The sequence below is a fragment of the Psittacula echo genome, assembly GCF_963264785.1.
Source record: "Psittacula echo genome assembly, chromosome: 24".
NCBI lineage: Eukaryota > Metazoa > Chordata > Aves > Psittaciformes > Psittacidae > Psittacula > Psittacula echo.
The window spans coordinates 4,173,907-4,190,979 of NC_137759.1; the positions used below are offsets into that span (position 1 = coordinate 4,173,907).

At 53.0% G+C, this 17,073-nt stretch overlaps 1 protein-coding gene across 1 annotated transcript in view; it reads left to right on the forward strand.

Annotated features, from left to right (window-relative positions):
* LOC308229681 (fibrillin-2-like) overlaps positions 1–17,073 on the forward strand; it is a gene marked incomplete at both ends in the record, with an annotated part of 89,957 nt that overhangs the window by 48,303 nt on the left and 24,581 nt on the right. The window contains 16 exons of the mRNA XM_080633864.1: positions 4,193–4,345; positions 4,985–5,182; positions 5,811–5,954; positions 7,165–7,284; positions 7,921–8,046; positions 8,499–8,621; positions 9,322–9,597; positions 9,973–10,026; positions 11,606–11,731; positions 12,140–12,265; positions 12,831–12,950; positions 14,234–14,371; positions 14,451–14,501; positions 15,621–15,746; positions 16,435–16,662; positions 16,782–16,907. Of these exons, the coding sequence (XP_080489990.1) occupies positions 4,193–4,345; positions 4,985–5,182; positions 5,811–5,954; positions 7,165–7,284; positions 7,921–8,046; positions 8,499–8,621; positions 9,322–9,597; positions 9,973–10,026; positions 11,606–11,731; positions 12,140–12,265; positions 12,831–12,950; positions 14,234–14,371; positions 14,451–14,501; positions 15,621–15,746; positions 16,435–16,662; positions 16,782–16,907 (2,235 nt within the window). The remainder of the gene's footprint in view (positions 1–4,192; positions 4,346–4,984; positions 5,183–5,810; positions 5,955–7,164; positions 7,285–7,920; positions 8,047–8,498; positions 8,622–9,321; positions 9,598–9,972; positions 10,027–11,605; positions 11,732–12,139; positions 12,266–12,830; positions 12,951–14,233; positions 14,372–14,450; positions 14,502–15,620; positions 15,747–16,434; positions 16,663–16,781; positions 16,908–17,073) is intronic.

Here is a 17,073-nt window from a genome sequence, read left to right on the forward strand (position 1 = left end):
AAAGGCAGGCTCAGGGTCTCGCAGAAGCTCCCGCAGGCTGGGAGCCGGTTTTTCCCTTTCCGGTGCAATGTGTTGCTTTTCAAGAACAGCTTAAGAAAACGGCCTTGCAGATGCATTTCCAGACACGCACATGGTGTTCCCAGCACTTCTGCACATCGCTTTCTTTGCTCTTCCTCCCTGATGGTGCAGCAAATGCTCTGGGAGATTTGGGTCTTGCTTTGCTTGGGCAGCATCAGCAGATTTATTGCCTTAAGGTCTGGGTAGGGCCAGATCTTGCTTATAGGTGCAAAGTCCTGGGCTCAGAGAAGGCTGTGAGGGTGTCACTGAGCAGTTCACCTGCCTGGAGACACCTTTTAACCCACCTTGGTCGTTATCCAGGGAAGGAAAAAGCAAGAGGAATAAGGAAATACGAGGAGATATTTCTGAGGGCAAGAAATGACAAAGGGAAGTGGGGTGAGGGTTACAGGCTCAAAACAGGTTGATAGGAGCTGGGGCCCTGAGCAGAGCTCCTCAGTAGCAACCAGCGCATTGAGGGATGCAGGAGCTGTGCACAGAGGGATGCTTTGTGTTTTGTGCCTTGATTCTGGTGTGACTCTTCACTGGGACAGACATCACCATCTAATCTTACCCAGACAAGAAGGAAATTGGTCAGTTTTCCAAAGCAGGGAACACAGGATGGCATCATCGGTCTAGACTGACTGTCCTCACCGCAGTATGAGGCTCCTTTTTGCCCCCTTCTTCCTTGCAAACCAAGCACCATTGGACATCTTGGGTGGGAGACCTTTGGCTACATGCTGCTGTGTTGCAGCTCCATTCTGAGCTAATAGCCCTCAAGTCCTTTGTAGACAAAGCCAACTGCCTTTTGCAACCACTGGTTTGGGTTTGGTCGCTTGGGCTTCTCAGTTTCTGCACACAACAAGACACAGAGTGAGAGGAATACCCACCCTTTGAAGGGCTCTCCTGGGAAGCAGTACCAGGACTTTCCATTCCTCCATCTCCCTCTGTCCCTATCCCACCACCAAGCAGAGAAACAGGGATGAAAACTGCAAAGTCCTTTGCAGGTGCACATCCGGGCTTAGACGCCTTGTGCACAAATGACCTGCAGTTCTGGTGTCCTCAACATAAGGACATGGAGCTGTTGGAGAAAGGCCAGAGGAGGCCACGAGGGTGATCAGGGGCTGGGGCACCTCCCCTATGGAGCCAGACTGAGAACATTGGGGCTGTTCAGCCTGGAGAAGAGAAGCTGCGTGGAGACCTCAGAGCAGCTTCCAGTGTCTGAAGGGGGCTACAAGGATGCTGGAGAGGGGCTCTTCATCAGGAACTGCAGCGATAGGACAGGGGGTGATGGGTTCAGACTGAAACAGGGGAATCAGAGACCTCTGGCAGACCTGTGGCTCTATCCCCCACCTCTGTGCACTGTCTAATCTCATGTGGAATTTTACCTCCCTTCTTGCCTGCGGCATTATCTGATTTACAGAGGTTATTGTGCAAACCTGTTCCCTTTACAGCTGCAGGGGAAGGCAGAACGAACCCACCATGGCTTTGTGCTGGTGTGGGTGGTCCTGCAGGAGGTCACAGGGGGACTGCAGGGACCCGCTCTTCTTTCCATCCAGCCCTCTCTCTGCCCAGAGGCAGCTCCAGATGAGTTTTCAATTAGCTCTGACCTTTATTGCTGAGACAGATTATTGCAAGCTGCAGCAAAGGCAGCTGAATTTAATAACCGTGTCCAGATGAGTAAGGGCTGGACCATTCCCTCCATTGCACAAACTGCTGTGACCTCCCTGCCTTGTCAAACTTGTCAGCACATGCCTGTCTGTGGGGAAGGAGGCTGCCTTCTCCAAATCCCTCCTCACCCATTAACTGCCTGGCTGTCACCGTGTATCACAGCTTCAGGACAGCAAGCATCCCACAGCAGAACAGTAGGAGCTGGGTGGGATCTATCCTCTCTAATGCCCAAAGGGTTTATTCCAAAGTACCACCCTCAGATCTCGAGGTTCATTTTAGCTCAGCCCTAAGCCCTGATGGAGTTAAACTCCCATTAAGGGTTTGAGGTGCAGCTTTTCCAGATGGCCCCAATGTCCTGCCCTGGCTTGTTCAGAAAGCAGCTTCTTTCTGGATTGAGAGGATGCTGAGGAGCATCAACCTGTCAAGGTGCCATCTCCTACCCTCCAGCATCCGCTGAAAGCTCCAAGACGTGAGAATTGCTCTTGCACTCTTGCCACCTACCAGAGATCAAGGGCTTGGGATGACCCAAACACCCCTGTGGCTTGTACTGCCCTTCACTATGATTAGGAGCTAATCCAGGGTTGCCTTCAATCCCCCCCCCCCCCAAGTTGCCCTTCTCCTAATCCATCAAGTTTTCCTTGGTGGATGAAGTTTCCCAGAAGAGGCTGAACCCATGAATCCCAGGAAAGGATATCTCTGAGGAAAAGACCTGTGGGTTTAATGCCCCTGGCTTTAAATGGGGTCCCTGTCCTCTGGAAGTCATTGAGCTGTGATGAGAGAAGAAATGTAACCACAGCCCAGAGATCAAACAGCTCCATGCAACTGATCCCAATGATACTCCAGGGAAGTGTCAGCCTGCTGGCTAGAGGCACAGATGAGAAATCACACCAGACTTTCCCCCTCATTAATTCACTTGAGAAATAAGGACAGGAGATGAATGAGTGGAAGATTCCAGGTTTTCCTGGAGGACTCGGTGCCAGACGGAGCCTGCTAGACGTGTGAAAGACCCTCAGTCTCCTGGGCCTGGTCCAGATTCCACACACACCAAACACTGGTGCCAGCCTCAGTGTCTGTGGCTTTGGGCAGGCTCTTGCACTTTGACCACCATCCAGGACTTGTTCTCCTCCCAGCTCAATCCAGGCTGTGGGAACTGACCCATGACCTGAAGCGGGCATCCACTGGGAATGGGAGGATGTGGAATTAGGAACAGGTCCATTTGTTTAGTGAGAGATGCTGGGACCACTGGGACCTGGCCGGGAACGCATCCTCATGGGAAGCCTGGGACATTTGCCATTAAATCAACTGTGGGAATGAGATTCAGGTCCTTGCCAGGCCTGAGATGTGCAGGACCACACTGGACAGCAGTGGCTGTGGGAAGGTCCTTCCTTAGCACAGCGTCAGGGATCCCTAATGCAGGAAGTACCTGGATCCCCAGCCTGGCCAAAGTGGTGCGGGAAGCTCTGACCACCTTGGTCTGCCTGCTCTGCCCTGCTCCAGGTGAGAATAAGGGAAAGGACCGCTGCAGCCAAGGCTTCAGCCTGGAGCAGGAATGCTGGGGAGTGCCCGCTCAGCCTGGGAGCCCTCAGAATAGCAGCAGGCAGCACTGGGTTGTTTTTATCACAGGGAAGTGTTTTTAGTGGCAGAAGTTAGAGGAAAATCTATCACACTGGGTCCAATGGCCCAAGAGAGGAGAAGGCTCCATGTAGCCAAGTTCAGGGCCTGTTGGACTTCACTATTCGTATTGATGGCCAACCCTTGCTCACAAATACAACTAAGCAAGAGAGATGCTAACATCAGAGGAGGAACCTGAAGAATGGGCATCTCAGCCCCAGGATGCTGTTTTGTTGTATAATATGACTTAGTCCATAGCAGTTTATCTGTCCCCGGTGAGGGGATAGGTCCAGGTGTCCATTGTGTCAGTGCTTGCAGTGGTCTCCTGCAGACCACCTCATCTCAGCTTGTTCCCTGTCCCAGCTGGAGCATTAGGTCAGTGGGGGAACCCATCCCTGACATGTTTTGTAAATGCAGAAGCTCTGGTGAGAGGAGAGACACCTGTAAATAACCCCATTTCCCTGGGAAGGTGAGGAAGCATGGGATGAGGTGGGGGATCTCCTCTGTGAATTCAGCCAGAATCTGCTGGGTCAGCTTGTCTGGCTCCCGATGGAGAGGGATTGCCCACGTACTGCCTGTTTCTGGTTCTTTTTCAGCCTGCTTATAGTATTCAGAAGCCTAAATGGGAACGTGAGATGTAATACTGGGAAATGAGGCCTGGCCCTGCAGCCTTGATGTGCTCCAGATGGAGGTGCTGGAGAACCTCACGATCTGGGGAGGATGAGGCAGAACAGGAGGTCAGGCTGGGCCATTGGGCAGCCAGAAAAGGCACCACTGGGAATGGGCGCTCAGGAGCTGACCAGGAGCGTGGTGATGAGAGGTTGTGAACGTGGCTCCTTGTCCTCTCGCTCTGCAGACCAGCGGATTGGGGCGTGTTTCTCTGCGCTGATCGGGGGCCGCTGTGCCGGGGACCTTCCTGGCCAGTACACCAAGATGCAGTGCTGCTGCGACTCCGGGCGCTGCTGGGCCATCGCTCAGACCCCAGAGATGTGCCCTGTCCGGGGCTCTGGTAAGTGCAGCACAAAGAACCTCCATCCTTGGCCAAGTCTCCGATGGCCATAGTGGTACCCCGGGTTTGATGTGGAGAATCATCACCATACGGCGCGGGGAAGGGTCACACGGGGATGCTGGGTCTCCTGCCTGGGTCTCATCTGAGGTTGAGCCAGATGAGTTCTGCCAAGGCAAGAAGTTATCCCTTTCCTCCTGCCCCTTCAGCTCTCTTTGGCTCCCACCAAATTGAACTGTGGGGCCAAATGAGGGTGAGTCCAGGCAGCAGGAGGCCTTGAGGAGGCACAGCAGTGTAGATACAGCTCTCTGCCTCTCTTCTTCCACCACCAGCTCTGAGCAGGGCAGAGCTTTACAGTGTCTGGCACCTTCCCATGTCCTGTCCTTTCCTGCATGAAGGAAGCCCATGGTGCCATGCACCCCGAGAAGCTGTTGCCAAACACCCTGGCAAGCTGTGCCTCACCATCTGCTCCGGAGTAAAGGGTGTTAAAGCTCTCCTCACCCATCCGCTCTATTCTCATCAGCACCCATCCTCTTTGCTCCCTGCCAGTCCCTCTCCATCCCCGTTCCCTGCACTCAGGCAGAGGCAGAAGGAGGGTTCTGGCACTCTTGGGAAAGCACTGAGGCAGCTGTTTTGTTTCAGATGAGTACCGCAGGCTTTGCATCGAAGGACTCCCAGTCGTGCCAGGGTTCCCTGGGAACTTTCCAGCGATTCCTGGATTTGGGCCCAACGGTGTTGGGCCAGGACTCAATGGGCCTGGAGGCATTGGACCAAATGGGGCAAATGGACAAGGCGGGATCCCAGGTCTGCCTGGAATGGGCGCAGGAAGCTCAAGCATTGGTAATTAAACTGACTTTCCTACTGCGCTGACCCACTTTGGCTGCTTGTCTCAGGACGCAGGCAGCGCTGGTCCCTGCACACAGCCGTGTTCTTGGGCAGCTACGGGGTTTGTTTTGACACAAGCAGAGTGATGGGATGTGACACTAATTCTGCGCAGGATGCTGAGCCCAGAAGCAGATCAAACAGCATCTGCTGGCAGAGCAAGAGCTGAGCCTGGCTCCCGTGCACAATATCTTCCTAATGACCAAATAGGAATGAAGCTTTCACGTTAGCACCTCCCTCTCTGCCTCCCCCATACAAAACTGGTTTTCCTGCCACTTTGGATACCTCTCTCATGGGCATCCCTGTATAGCTCCTTGCTAAAGGCTGAAGCCTGTGAAGATGCGCTGGATGTCAATAAATATTGATTCCCACCTTTCTTCCAAGAGGCTGAGCCATCTTGTGCATGTCAGCCAGGTACTGCAGCACCCTGCAGAGGCTTCTGAGGCAGCTGAGTTTGTGTCTGCAGCCCCATGGTTGTTCAGGAGCATCATTGTCACGGGGTTTGGACTTAAAGACCCTTGTGCTTCCTGGGCACAATCAAAGGAGCTGTAATCCTCTACCTAATGCTGTCTCTTGTGCTTTCCAGGAACTGCCACTTTGAATCAGACCATTGACATCTGCAAGCATTTCACTAACCTCTGCCTGAACGGACGCTGCATCCCCACCCCATCCAGCTACCGCTGCGAGTGCAACATGGGGTACAAGCAGGACGTGCGCGGGGAGTGCATCGGTGAGTAGCTGCTGCCCCATAGCCCCCATCGCAGTCAGAGACCCACACAAGACATTGGAGATAGAGGGCTCCTGTCAGGTTACAAAGCGGCGTGGCAGAAAGGGGGTGTGTGCCCTACAAGGGGGTAGCCCCAACATCGCCACAAGCGGTGTGGTAGCCAGGAAGGTGAGATCCTACGTGGCGTTGCGTGCTGGCCCAGGCTGAGTGACAGCCCTGCGTTAAGGCTGTGCAAGGGAGAGGTAAGCCTGAATTCAACCTCCAGCTGACTGACTTCAGTAACTCACAAGATGGAGACTGGACCATTGTTTCTGCTCAGGGCAGAAGGAAGAACCTTGCTTTGAAGTGCCTCTACATAAGAGATACAACACTGGGTTTGGAGAGCGAAGGGTATGTGAATAGAGGAGATCCAGGAAGAGCCAATCAGGCAGCCTAGATCCATGGGGGGTCTGATGATAGTGCAACAAGGCAACTTAGAACCACCAAGAGGCTGTGTGTCACCGAGAGCAGATGGTGTTACTCTGTCCTCCCAGCCAGAGGAAAGGGCTCAGGAAGGAGGAGCAGAACTAAACAGGGTGAATGCCTGGTTGCCTGCCTGCTGCCATACTCAAGGTTTTGGCTTCTATAATCATGGGTCCACGTTTGAGAAGCTGAGTCTGTTGGGAGCTGATGGGATTCACCAAGGGCAAATTGTGCCTGACCGATCTGGTGGCCTTTGATGTGACTGCATCAGTGGACAGGAAAGAGCTGTGGCTGTCGTCTGTGTGGACTTCTCTAAGGTCTTTTGGTATAGTTCCCCACAACATTCTTACCTCTAAATTGGAGTGCTGTGGGTTTGGCAGAAGGACTGTTGGATGGATAAGGAATTGGCAGGAGGACTGTGTTCAAAGGGTTACAGACAATGGCTCAAAGTCCAAGTGGAAACCAGTAACGAGTGGTGTCCCTCAAGGGTCCATTCTGGGACCAGCACTCTTTAATGTCTTCATCAGAGCCACAGTGGTACTGAGGGCACCCCCAGCAAGTTTGCAGATGACACCAAGTTGAGTGTTGCAGTTGATTCACTTGAGCGAAGGGATGCATCCATTGCTGGCTGTGATATCAGGATGCTGAGTGCTGGGGTTGAAAGGACAGGCTCCAGGCAGCCTTTGCTGCCTCTCCTTGTAGCTTGCTGTGTATCATGGTGACTCATGGGTTTGGGCTTTTCTTCTTGCAGATGTGGATGAGTGCTCCAGCAGCCCCTGTGTGCATGGTGACTGCGTGAACACGCCGGGCTCCTACCACTGCAAGTGCCACGAGGGCTTCCAGAGCACCCCTACAAAGCAGGCTTGCATTGGTAAGTGCATTCGGTTTCTCCTTTGGGGAGGACACAGTGTCCTGCAAGAGTGTCAGCGGGTTATCAGAGACCAAGGTACCAAAGGACAATGATTGTAAAGGGGAAGGAGAGCGAAGAGCCACAGAATCACGGAACGGTTTGGGTTGGAAGAGACATTGAATCTTTTAAGCTGAATTCTTCTTGTGGTTCTCTTTCTGGTGGTGGAAATCGGGTCATCACTTCCTCTTTACAACACTTGTTATATGTGGCATTTTGGGGCTGTTCAGCCTGGAGAAGAGAAGCTGCCTGGAGGCCTCAGAGCAGCTTCCAGTGTCTGAAGGGGGCTACAAGGATGCTGGAGAGGGGCTCTTCATCAGGGACGGCAGCGATAGGACAAGGGGTGATGGGTTCAAACTGAAACAGGGGAAGTTCAGGGTAGAGATAAGGAAGAAGTTCTTCCCTGTGAAGGTGATTGACAGAGCCTAGTGGGAGATATCCCTGCCCATGACAGGGGGTTGGAACTGGATGGTCTTAAGGTCCCTTCCAACCCAAACCATTCTATGATTCTATAATCCTAAACTGGATCTGCTCCTGAGCTGGACTGCTTCTCCCTTCACCTGCTTCACCACTACTTTCTTGTGTTCGTTTCCCTGGCAGATATCGATGAGTGCATCATGAACGGGGTGATGTGTAGGAATGGCCGCTGTGTTAACACTGATGGAAGCTTCCAGTGCATCTGCAATGCGGGCTTTGAAATCACCCCTGATGGCAAGAACTGTGTTGGTAAGCTATCTCCTGATGCACTTGGGACTGAGACTACGTCCTTCGTAGGGACTGGTGATTACTTTAATCTCTGCTGTATTCCCTTCATCTTAAAATGAGAGGACTGAAATGGGAAGGTGTTTTATAAGGGTACTAGTGCTCCTGGAGTGCTCCTGTAGGTTTTGGGGTCCAGGAGCATGAGCAGGGCTGGGTTTGGAAGGAGGACGTCCTCCAGCAGCCAGTGTCTGAGTCCTGCTGTGAGCTGCACTGCCTGACTAGGGTACTGAGAGCAGCAGGGATGCAGCAGGACAGCTCTCACCAGGAGCAGCAGTGGGAACTCTGCCTTGAGGATTAGCACCCACTGCCATAAGAACCAATTTGACCATGAGATGGGAGTCAGAATGTGTTTGAGCACAGGAGAGTCTTGCTGATGCTCTCAGGCTCAACTCATGGTTTCTGTTTGTCCTCCCCAGATCATGATGAATGTGCCACGACCAACATGTGCCTCAATGGGATGTGTATCAATGAGGATGGCAGCTTCAAGTGCATCTGCAAGCCTGGTTTTGTGCTGGCTCCCAATGGGCGGTACTGTGTCGGTGCGTAGGTCCCCAGCCTTGGTCCCTGTCCTCTTCCCAGCCTGCTGCCTGCATTCCTGGGGACTTGTGATGTGTCTGAGACAAGAGGAGCTGAGGAAAACCAAGGCTGTTGCCAGACATCTCCTCTTCTGCCATCAGAAATGACCCCCTCATAGCAGAATGGGCACGGGGGGAAATGTTCTTGCACCTCCACTACAGCACAAATTGGAGCTTCAATCCTCCTTCTGAGGGAGGTGAAGGAGGGCTGTGAAGCTTCATATTACCAACGTGAGCTGGCAGCAATCCTCTCCACAGCTTCCCCAGCCTCTGCAGCACATTCCACTGCGCTTTGTGGGCCACCTCCCAAAGCCAGGAAGGTCAGAATGTGAAGGCAGAGTGGAGAAAGGAAGAGGAGGAGGACGCAGCGTTCCTTTGATACGCTGCTGTGACATGGGCTGAATTCTCTGGGTCACTGAGCTGTAAACAGAGCAGAGACCCTGCTACTCGGAGGATGGGCTGGGTCTCAGGAGACCGAAGATCCCTGTTCCTTCCTTTGAAGCATCAGGAAGAGTCAGCAGAGCGCACAAGGGATGTGATGCTCTAACTGCATCTCTGGCTCCCTCTTAGCGTCCAAGTCACCCTGCAAAAGAGTGCAAAGCTCCTGTCAGCGTGTCCTTCTGCCTGTGGGCAGGTAACAGCCACTTTCTCCTTCCTCTTTCAGACATCGACGAGTGTGAGACACCAGGGATCTGTATGAATGGCTGGTGCATCAACACAGAGGGCTCCTTCCGCTGCGAGTGCCTCGGGGGCCTGGCCATCGGCGTGGATGGACGGGTCTGTGTGGACACCCACATGCGCAGCACGTGTTATGGAGGCATTAAAAAGGGCACATGTGCTCGCCCCTTCCCAGGAGCAGTCACCAAGTCTGAGTGCTGCTGTGCTAACCCCGACCATGGCTTTGGAGAGCCCTGCCAGCCCTGTCCGGCCAAGAACTCTGGTGAGCTCCTCTTCCATCTGAGTTTGCAAAGAGCTTGGGAGGTGCTTAGAGACATCTCACGTCCTGGAGACGGCCTTGACAGCTTGGCAGGGACATGGGAAAGCCGTAGGCAGTGGGAAAGGAATGCCATGAGTTATAAATGGAGGTTGGATCCACAAATCTGATGCTGATCTCTTTGCAGGGCTTCTCACAGTGTTGGACTATTAAGCGTGAGTGTCAGCTCTAAAATACACATTGTATAAGTGTAAACAGACACCACTTGGAAGCCCATAGGTGACATTCACCCAAGCAATAAATCCAACATGACCAAGAGTTGATGTGACCATGTGTGAACTGTCTAGAAAAGCTAACAGCTCTGTTGTGCTTTCCACACAGCTGAATTCCAGGCGCTCTGCAGCAGTGGCATTGGAATAACAGCTGATGGCAGAGGTATGTGCATCCCACGGACCAGATTTTAGACAAGCACCTCTAACATCACTCTCAGCTCTTTCTTTCAGCTGCTTTTAATGGAGCGTGCATGCATCTGTGGGAGTGTGTGCCATGGGAGGCTTGGCACTGCGGAGGGTGTGCTGGAGAGTTAGTCCATGACACCCGTGTATGTACGAGCTGTTTGTGACTAAGCACAGGGTAGTTCGCATAGCCTGGGTGGGTGTAAGTGCATGCAAGAACCTCTCTCTGTGTTAGTGAGTATCAGCGGGTGGGATGTGAGCTTGGGCACAGGGAGAGAGGAGTGCTGTGTGTCTTGTCGCCTCCCTCCATGGGTTTATGTTGAGCAAGCATCCCTGCGGACTGTATCTTGGATCAAGGAGTTGATTCCTGGCACCCTGTGGGAACTGCATTGCTGGGGATGCACACACAGAATTTGGCTTTACTCCCTGCTTTGATGGGAATGAAGAGCATGACCAATTGCATCCTCGTGCTTGTTTCCATCCTCTGCCCTCCAGCTCTGTGGTCACGGGGGAAGAGGGCTCAGGGAGAGGGAGGTGATAAGCGTGTGTTGGGATGTGTTGCCAATGGGCTGCTTTGGATTAGACAGCAAGAGGTCAAGCAGGCGGCTGCACTGCCAGCCCCGGGCAGTGCTTGGATCAGCAGGAAGAGCACAGAGCAGCCAGAGAGCTCCGGTCTTTCAGAACTTTCCAAATGGGAATGAGCCAGAGGCAAAACCCTGGTGACTTCTTGGGCTTCCTTCCAGGGCACCGTCTCTTGGCCAAAGTCAGTCTCAGGCTAACGATAAGGTGCTTTCTAGCAAGAAGCTAACGTCAGACGTGCTCTGGGCAGCCCGTTGCTGCCCGCAGCCAGGACGGGATGCACTCAGTGCTCTCCCGGGTTGCATTTCCCTGGGGATGTCACTGAAATCCAACTGTGTGGAAACAAAGGCCAGCAGTGTCTGGGAAGCCCTGGCCTGGGCTTCTTGCCATCTGGCTCTATGGCACTGTGAGGATGCTGCTGTACAAACACAAACCTGCCCTGTTCTCTGGGGAAACTGGCTCTTGCCAGGGTAAAATCTCTTTGCCTGGGCACCACAGCAGGTTGTCCATCGTGCTCTGCCCTTGCCCCAGCTGGACGCAGCATCCTGCTCATAGCATCTTACAAACAGTTCTTCCTCCCAGCTTTACCAGTAGGAGGGATAATTAAATGGTGCGCCCTGAGTACCTGGGGTAAAGATACTGTAAGGAGAGTCAGGAATGTAACAGAAAGACCTGAGAGCCCTTGATCTGGAACTGAGCCTGGGTTTATCTCAACCCCTTATCCAGTTCTGTCCTTCTGAGCTCAGAGCCCTATGCTAAATCATGCCTGTGTATCCCCAGGACAAGATGCCCAATGCCATAGCCCCAGAAAGAGAGGAAAAAGGGTCTCCAGGACCTACTGGGTCAAACCAGTTTGACAGGAAGGAAGGATTTCTGCAGTGGGGTGCCCATTGTAAGGGACTGTAAAGAGTTCATGGGGGGACGATTTCTGTATTTGCATTTGCCAGGATCCATCTAATTTGCCTTCTTTCTCTGTGCAGACATCAATGAATGTGCCCTCAACCCTGACATCTGCCCCAATGGCATGTGCGAGAACCTGCGCGGGAGCTACCGCTGCATCTGCAACCTGGGCTACGAGTCAGATCCCACGGGCAAGAACTGTGTGGGTGAGTTCAGGGCAGCTCCAGCTCCCTGGGGCAGGGATCCAGGAGCTCAGGGATGCTGGGGAGAGGGTGGCACGCACTCAGTGTGGGGCTGGGAGCCAGATGCAGGCCTCTGACTGACTGCACAGGAGCCTGAGGTGACAGAGCTGATGCCCTCAAGCACTGTTCCCATTCGGGGATGCCTTGCCCACATGGAAGAGCACAAGGTGCTTTGTGTTTAAATAGCACGTTGTCCCAAGCAAGCTACATGTATGTACGTCGCATATACGTGTAGCAAGGAGCTACATGCATGTGATGTAACATACCTTCCACATGGCATTGCTTTGAGGGTGGTGATGCATTGCTGTGCCTCTCAGGCCCCTAGAGCTCTGTAGATGCTGTAGCTCCTCAACCCCATCTCTCTGCCCACAGATGTTGATGAATGCACGGTCAATCGTCTGCTGTGTGACAACGGACTGTGCCGCAACACACCCGGCAGCTACACCTGCACCTGCCCCAAGGGCTTTGTCTTCAGGACGGAGACAGATACCTGTGAAGGTAACGTGACTTGAAGGGACCGGAGAACATCTTCATGCCTGAAACGGAGCTCAAGGTCTAACGTGCCTTCGGTTCCCTTTTGACCACAGTGCTTTGAACTGGAGCAGATCCAGGCTTTGGGTTTGTGGTTTCTTTTCCTGCAAGGGGCAAGTTTCACGCTTCGTCCAAAAGAGCAGACATCCAAACCCAGAACATCTGGACTGTTCAGTGATGGAAAACCAGAACAATTGCTTCTAGAGCCCCCAAATTTTAGCTGAAAGCTGACCAAAATTGCAAGTTTTGGCCATTCGATTGCAAGCTTACACTTTGGAGTGGGGGAAATGATTTGCTGACCACAAAGTCCTCAAACCTTTGAGAATTGGCGCTTTGCACATAAATGGCTGTTTAGAGGGGAAAAAAAAAAGAGATTTTCTGTAAAGAAGGTGAAAAATGGCCTGGACTGAGGGTCCTCTGGGCGGCTGAACACCTCTTTTCTTCATGTTCTTTATCATCTCTCCCCAGTTTCTGGCCCAGAAAACCAGGTCCCATAGCACTCGCTGCAGTGACAGTCCCTTTCTTCCCACAGATATCAATGAGTGCACCTCTAACCCCTGTGTGAACGGTGTCTGCAGGAACAATGCTGGCTCCTTTGCCTGTGAGTGCTCCCCTGGCAGCAAGCTGGACCCCAGTGGCACCATCTGTGTGGGTAAGGATGCGACAGGCGGCTCTGGGACAGTGGCTGGTATCAGTAGTGCCCATCATCACCCCTTGCCGTTCATCTTGTGTTCGTGGCTTGGGGATGGGGATCTTTTGACCCCTCTCTTTCTCATCCAGTGTTTCTTTGGTTGTTGGTAACAATTAACATCTCATTCACGCATCCAGAGAGCCTGAGAAGCTGCAACCTCAGGCAGTGCTCTGAGCAGTGTGCAGCAGACATGGAAATCCCCAGCTGTGTGTCGTGGTTTAAGCCCAAGCTGTAAATCAGAACCATGCAGTCTACTGCCCCCCCCACCTTTCTTCCCTCCGCTTCTGGAGGGACGGGGAGGAGAATCAAAAGAATGCAGCTCCCACGGGTTGAGATAAGAACAGTTTAATAACTAAGGTATAACACAAATCACCACTGCCGCCACCAACAATAACAACGACAAGAGAAATAACAAGGGAAGAGAATACGATACCGCCCGCCGGAAAAGACAGCCCGACAGACCAGGGGACGTGCCCTTCCGGGTAGCTCCCAGTTCCATCCCCTGGCATGACGTGCTGTGGTATGGAACACCTCCTTGGCCAGTCTGGGTCAGGTGTCCTGTCCCCTCTTCCTCCCGGCCCCTCCTCCTCCCTGGCAGAGCATGAGACTCACAAAATCCTTGGTCAGTCTAAACATCGGTGTTATCAGTTTTTTGTTCCCAAGCCGAAAATCAAAAACACAGTGCTGCAACAGCTACTAAGAAGGAAAAAAAAACCAAAAAACTGACTGCCACTGCTGAACCCAGGACACTGTGCTATAGCCATGGGGTGCCAGGGTCCTCAGGGCATCAGGATGGTGGGTTCTCACGCAGCAGATGGGTTTGTAGTGTGCTGACATTTAGGCACATCAGGATGAAGTAGATCCCTTCTCATCAAGATGGTGAGGTACCCAATTCCCACTCCTAGATCATCAGGGGCAGCTGGAGGAAAGGACTCTTTCTACCCAGAAGAGGGGCAGGCTGGAACTAGGAGAAGGGCAGGACACAGAACTGATCCAATAGTTGTATCAGAGAGCACAGAAATGCTGCTTCACAGCACAGCAGTGCTCAGGAGACCAGCAGAGTTTGTGCCCATGTGCTTTACTCCATAGCAGGAAGGATAAAGTGACACCAGAGAGCAATAGTCCCACTGCAGCTCCATGATAGCTGCTTCTTAGCTGCTTCTCATGGCAGCCTGGTTTCCATGGAGCTGGGAACCTCCATCAAGGAGCAGCTCTTCACTCATGTCTTGTCTTTGCCTCTCCAGACAGCATGAAAGGGACGTGCTGGTTGAACATCCAGGATGGACGTTGTGAGGTGAACATCAACGGGGCCACCCTGAAATCAGAGTGTTGTGCCACGCTGGGGGCAGCGTGGGGCAGCCCCTGTGAGCGCTGTGAGATCGGTAAGGCTCTGCTGGCACCAGCCTCAGGAAGGCAGGGGGAAGCCCATTTCTTTGCTGACATTCCTCTGTGTTCTTGCAGATACTGCCTGCCCCCGGGGATACGCTAGGATGAAGGGGGTCACATGTGAAGGTAAACTGCTGCAGGACACGGAAGACGAGGGTTTTCGTTGGGAACGTGGTCATTCTTTATTGCTGTCCTGCAACTTGGAGTCTTTGGTGGCGGATCTACACTTTGTGGCCATTTGTCGGGCTCTCTCCAGTGTGTCCGTCTCTGTCTCATACTGAGGAGTCCAGAACTGAACTCCAGTTGTGCCCTCACGCATGCTGAGTAGAGAGGAAGCATCACTTCCCTCAGCCTGCTGGCAACACTCCTAATGCAGCCCAGGATACCATTGGCCTTTGCAGCGAGGGCACGTTGCTGCCTCATGTTCAACTTGGTGTCTCCCAGGACCCCAGGTCCTTTCCTGCCAAGCTGCTTTCCAGCTGGGTGACCTCCAGCATGTATGAATGCTCCTGGCAGCCCATTTCTCCAGCTTGCCAAGGCCCCTCTGGATGGCAGCGTGACCTTCTGGTGTAGCAGCCACTCCTCCCAGTTTTGTGCCATCAGCAGCTTTGCTGCGGTTACACTTTACCCCATCATCCTGATAACTAATGAAGACGTTAAACAGGATCAGACCCAGTACTGAGGCCACTGAACAGCGCTGAATGGGCCCAGCCATTCAGTTTTCAGTTTATCTCACTGTCTGCTCAACCAGCCCATACATCAGCAGCTTCTGTATGAGGACCTTATGGGAAGCAGCGCTCAAGGCCTTACTGAAGGTTAGGTGGACAATGTCCACCTCTACTCCCTTGCCTGCTGGGCCAGCCACTTTATCATAGAATTAGATCAAGCTCATCAGTCATGGCTCCCCCTGGCCCATCCATGCTGACTCCTGCTGATGATTTTCTTGTCATTCATGTACCTGGAAATGGGTTTCCAAGTTTAGCTGCTCCATCAGCAGTACTCATGTGAGTCCTCCTGCCACTCTATCAGTGCTATGCCAGCCAACAGGACCACTCTATCTCTGACAAGGCTTTGGAATGCCCTTGCAGAAGTGCCTGGGCATGGCTGTGCCTGTGTGACAGGAGGCCAGTTTTAGTCTTTTGGGCAGCTCTGGACTCCTTCCATCTCCTCCAAGAGCTCCTCAAGGCCACACTGGCCTTGTCCCTGTGCTGCTCTCATGCCTGTCTCTTGCTTTTGTGCCAACAGATGTGAACGAGTGCGAGGTCTTCCCTGGTGTCTGCCCAAACGGGCGCTGTGTGAACACTGCTGGCTCCTTTCGGTGCGAGTGTCCAGAAGGACTGACCCTTGATGGCACTGCTAGGACATGTGTGGGTAAGGACACCTCCTCTCAGCCACATCCTGGTCACTGTTCAGCCTTACCTGCAGTGGTCCAACCACCCCCTATCCACCACGTGCAACGGTCTTGAGAACTGAGTGATGGCACATCATACCTGCAAGGCTGCCATAGCTTCATGTCTGCAGGTTCAGCTAGTAATGCAATCGTTCTCCTTGGGTGGACTTCAGGGGTAGACATACAATTAACCTAACTGGTTAACGACATGGCCCAGCAGCCCTAAACCAACTCCTGGCTGCTTTCTGGGCACACCATGACAAAACTCTGCCCTTCATATGGGCCATCTGCACTACTAACTACACTGTGGAGGTTCCTTTCTCTGGTCCTGTTGCAGTCACAGGCTGGCCGGGTCCATAGAATCTTAGAATCATAGAATATGATTGGTTGGAATATGATATGGTTGGAAAGGACCTTAAGATCATCTAGTTCCAAACCCCCTGCCATGGGCAGGGACACCCCACACTAAACCATGACACTGTTAAGTCTCTCATAGCATCGCAAACAAGGTGGCCTCATCCACATGGTCCCTATGTGGGCATTGTTTGGAGGATGCTCCAGCCAAAGCTGTTCCAGAAACCTTGCCAACTGCGTCACAGGCACCGGTACCTCCAGTTTTCCCTGGGGTTGGGTGCTGCAGGCAAGGGCTCAGCTCTGCTCTCTCCCCAGATGTGCGTGTGGAACAGTGCTACATGAAATGGGATGAAGACGAGTGCACGGAGCCTCTGCCAGGCAAGTACCGCATCGACATGTGCTGCTGCTCCGTGGGCTCAGCCTGGGGCATCGACTGTGAAGAATGTCCCAAGGTTGGCTCCAGTGAGTACAAGGCCATCTGCCCAAGGGGACCCGGCTTCGCCAACCGAGGAGACGTGCTTTCAGGAAGGCCTTTCTACAAAGGTGAGAAGAAAGAGGAGCTGCTGATCACAGGCTGTGCTCAGCCCAAGGAGCCTGCGGACTCTCAGGTTCATTGCAGACATCCCCTCCCTGAAACATTGCTGTTCTGTCTTCATCCGCAGATGTGAATGAATGTAAGGTCTTCTCTGGCCTGTGCACTCATGGGACCTGTCGAAACACCATTGGCAGCTTCAGGTGTCTCTGTGGCAACGGCTTTGCTTTGGATGCTGAAGAAAGGAACTGCACAGGTAAGGGAAGAGCAGCTTCCTCTGGCACACTCTTGCCCATCTTGCAGCCTTGTTCACCTCGTGGAATTCTTAGCATGATGGTGGTACCCAGAGGAGCCACAGCTTTTATCTTAGGGACATACTGAGAAGCCAAAGGCGGGACCATGAGCGGAAAGCTTCCTTCTGC